General features: G+C 32.0%; 1 protein-coding gene across 1 annotated transcript in view; it reads left to right on the plus strand.

The window, feature by feature from the left end:
- Nucleotides 1-2,155, plus strand: part of LOC106687005 (kazrin) — a gene marked incomplete at its 3' end in the record, with an annotated part of 67,421 nt that overhangs the window by 61,562 nt on the left and 3,704 nt on the right. The window contains 1 exon segment of the mRNA XM_067044638.1: nt 211-402. Within this exon segment, the coding sequence (XP_066900739.1) occupies nt 211-402 (192 nt within the window).

Consider the following 2,155-nt stretch of genomic DNA (forward strand, 5'->3'; position numbering starts at 1 on the left):
TCCATCTCCATTGAAAGAACTTGAACCTGTGTAGCGTATAGAGAAATCTGTGGCTCGAATACTGTACCACACTAAAAGCGCACGTTTGTCGCCGAAAACGCGTCCTAATTTGCACCTACCCTAATAGTATCTTACCTTAAAATAATTAATGAAATACTCATTTTTCTTCGGATACATCTATCTGAATCTCTTTTTGTTTTTCTGTTGCAGAAGTGCAGACTCCCACCGACGACAGCCAGGAGATCCCCAACGGCGGGACGGATTCCCCCAGAACCGAAGAACCTCCTCCCGCCCAGAAGAGGCCTACTACTTTGGCAGCGAGGAAGCGGGACTCGGAAGAAGAGGTCAAGATTATCAGACCGCCTTCGCCAATCGCAGGACCAAGCAACAAGACCGACTTTGGTACAACTATCTTATTTATTACATATTGATAAATATTTTATGACTATATTTTTTTTCGGTACTTAATTTAGGCGTGTAGCTTCAAAACCAGCTCCATCCACACTTTTCGATACATTACTTCATGCTGCCAAGCGGTACAGTACAAGAGCCGGGAAGAAAACAAGGCAGTTATTAAACCCCTATTTTGTATTACTTTAATAAAAACAATGTATAATTACTAGTCAAAACTGATGAGTCTGCCAAGTATAAGCAGGGGGAATAAAAAATGGCGGCTGTTGCAAAACCTTAAAAAAACGTTAATTTTTCATTCGGAGCTCTATATCTTAAAAGCTAGAAACACTAGAAAATCTAAAAGAACATTATGTAAAGAAAAGTAAATTTGCTGAAATATTAGCTAAAATAGCTATTTACGTCTAATAGTTCTCGAGGTATAGCTTTAAAAAGCAAACTTTCTTAAAAATCTACTGAAAGATTAGCAGTTAGTTAATTTATTTTGATAAATCTATATTTCAGAAACTATTTGACGTATAGATGTCTATTAGCACTTAAATTAAACCTATTTTAACGTACTATAAAGTAGTTTATTACGTTTACCTTCATAGAAATAGTATTTTTCATGATATTTCATAAAATAAATTGATTTATAGTTGTTCGGACAATAAGGTTGAGTTTCGAAAAACTTTATTTCAGAAACTACAGGACGTAAAGATGTCTTTCAGCGCTCAAATTAAAGCTAGTTAAATTTACTATAATATAGTTAATAACGTTCATCTTTGTAGGACTAGTAGTTTTTATGATATTTGACAAAATAAACTCACAAAATGTTAATTTCTTGTTGTTCGTATAAAATTTTGGATTTTTGAAAAAATATATCTCTAGATCCATAAGACGCACATATCTCTTCCAACATTCAAAATAAAGGAAATTTAACTTACTATAAAGTAGTTTCTGACACTTATGATATTCACATATGAATATAAATTTGGTAAATGAAGGAAATTGCTCGGAACAACTATAAATCAATTTATTTTAGCAAATATCATAAAAACTATTACTACGACGATAAACGTATTAAACTATTTCATAGTCCATTAAACTAGGTTTAATTTGAGTGCTAATAGATATCTGCACGTCAAATGGTTTTTGAGATATAGATTTTTCAATATAAATTCACTAAATACTGATCATTCATTGGGCTAATATTTCAGCAAATTTACTCTACTTTAAATGATGTCCTGTTAGATTTTCTATTGTTATTGGTAGTTTTAAAGATATAGAGCATCAAATGAAAAATTAATTATTTTTAATGTTTTGAAAAAGCCAATTTGTATTCCCCCTACCTATACTTTGCAGACTCATCAGTTTTGACTAGTAATTATACATAGTATTTATTAAAATAATCAAAAATTATAAATAAATAAATGACTTTTTTTTCCTCTTGGGCTCTTGTATTAGTAACCAGTTGAACTAGGTTCTTCCCAGTGAAAATTGTGTTCAAAGTGGCGCCTTTGTCGCAAAACCATCCCTGTCCAAACTCCATTTCAATCAGGGAAAGTTTCACTGACACGGCGTAGGTTGTATTGTTTTCATGCGTTTGTTTTGGATTTTCTTTTTCATAGTTTCACTTTTCACAATAGATAAGTATCCAGATTTGAAGATAATATTGAAGTTCGTAGATACCTGAACTATCTCAACGATGAGGTGCATTTCAACCGTTTACAAAGAAAAATAATTGATCAATTTATTTATTTTA

This window comes from Halyomorpha halys, unplaced genomic scaffold (assembly GCF_000696795.3).
Source record: "Halyomorpha halys isolate HHAL.00 unplaced genomic scaffold, Hhal_1.1 Scaffold905.1, whole genome shotgun sequence".
NCBI classification, from domain to species: Eukaryota; Metazoa; Arthropoda; class Insecta; order Hemiptera; family Pentatomidae; genus Halyomorpha; species Halyomorpha halys.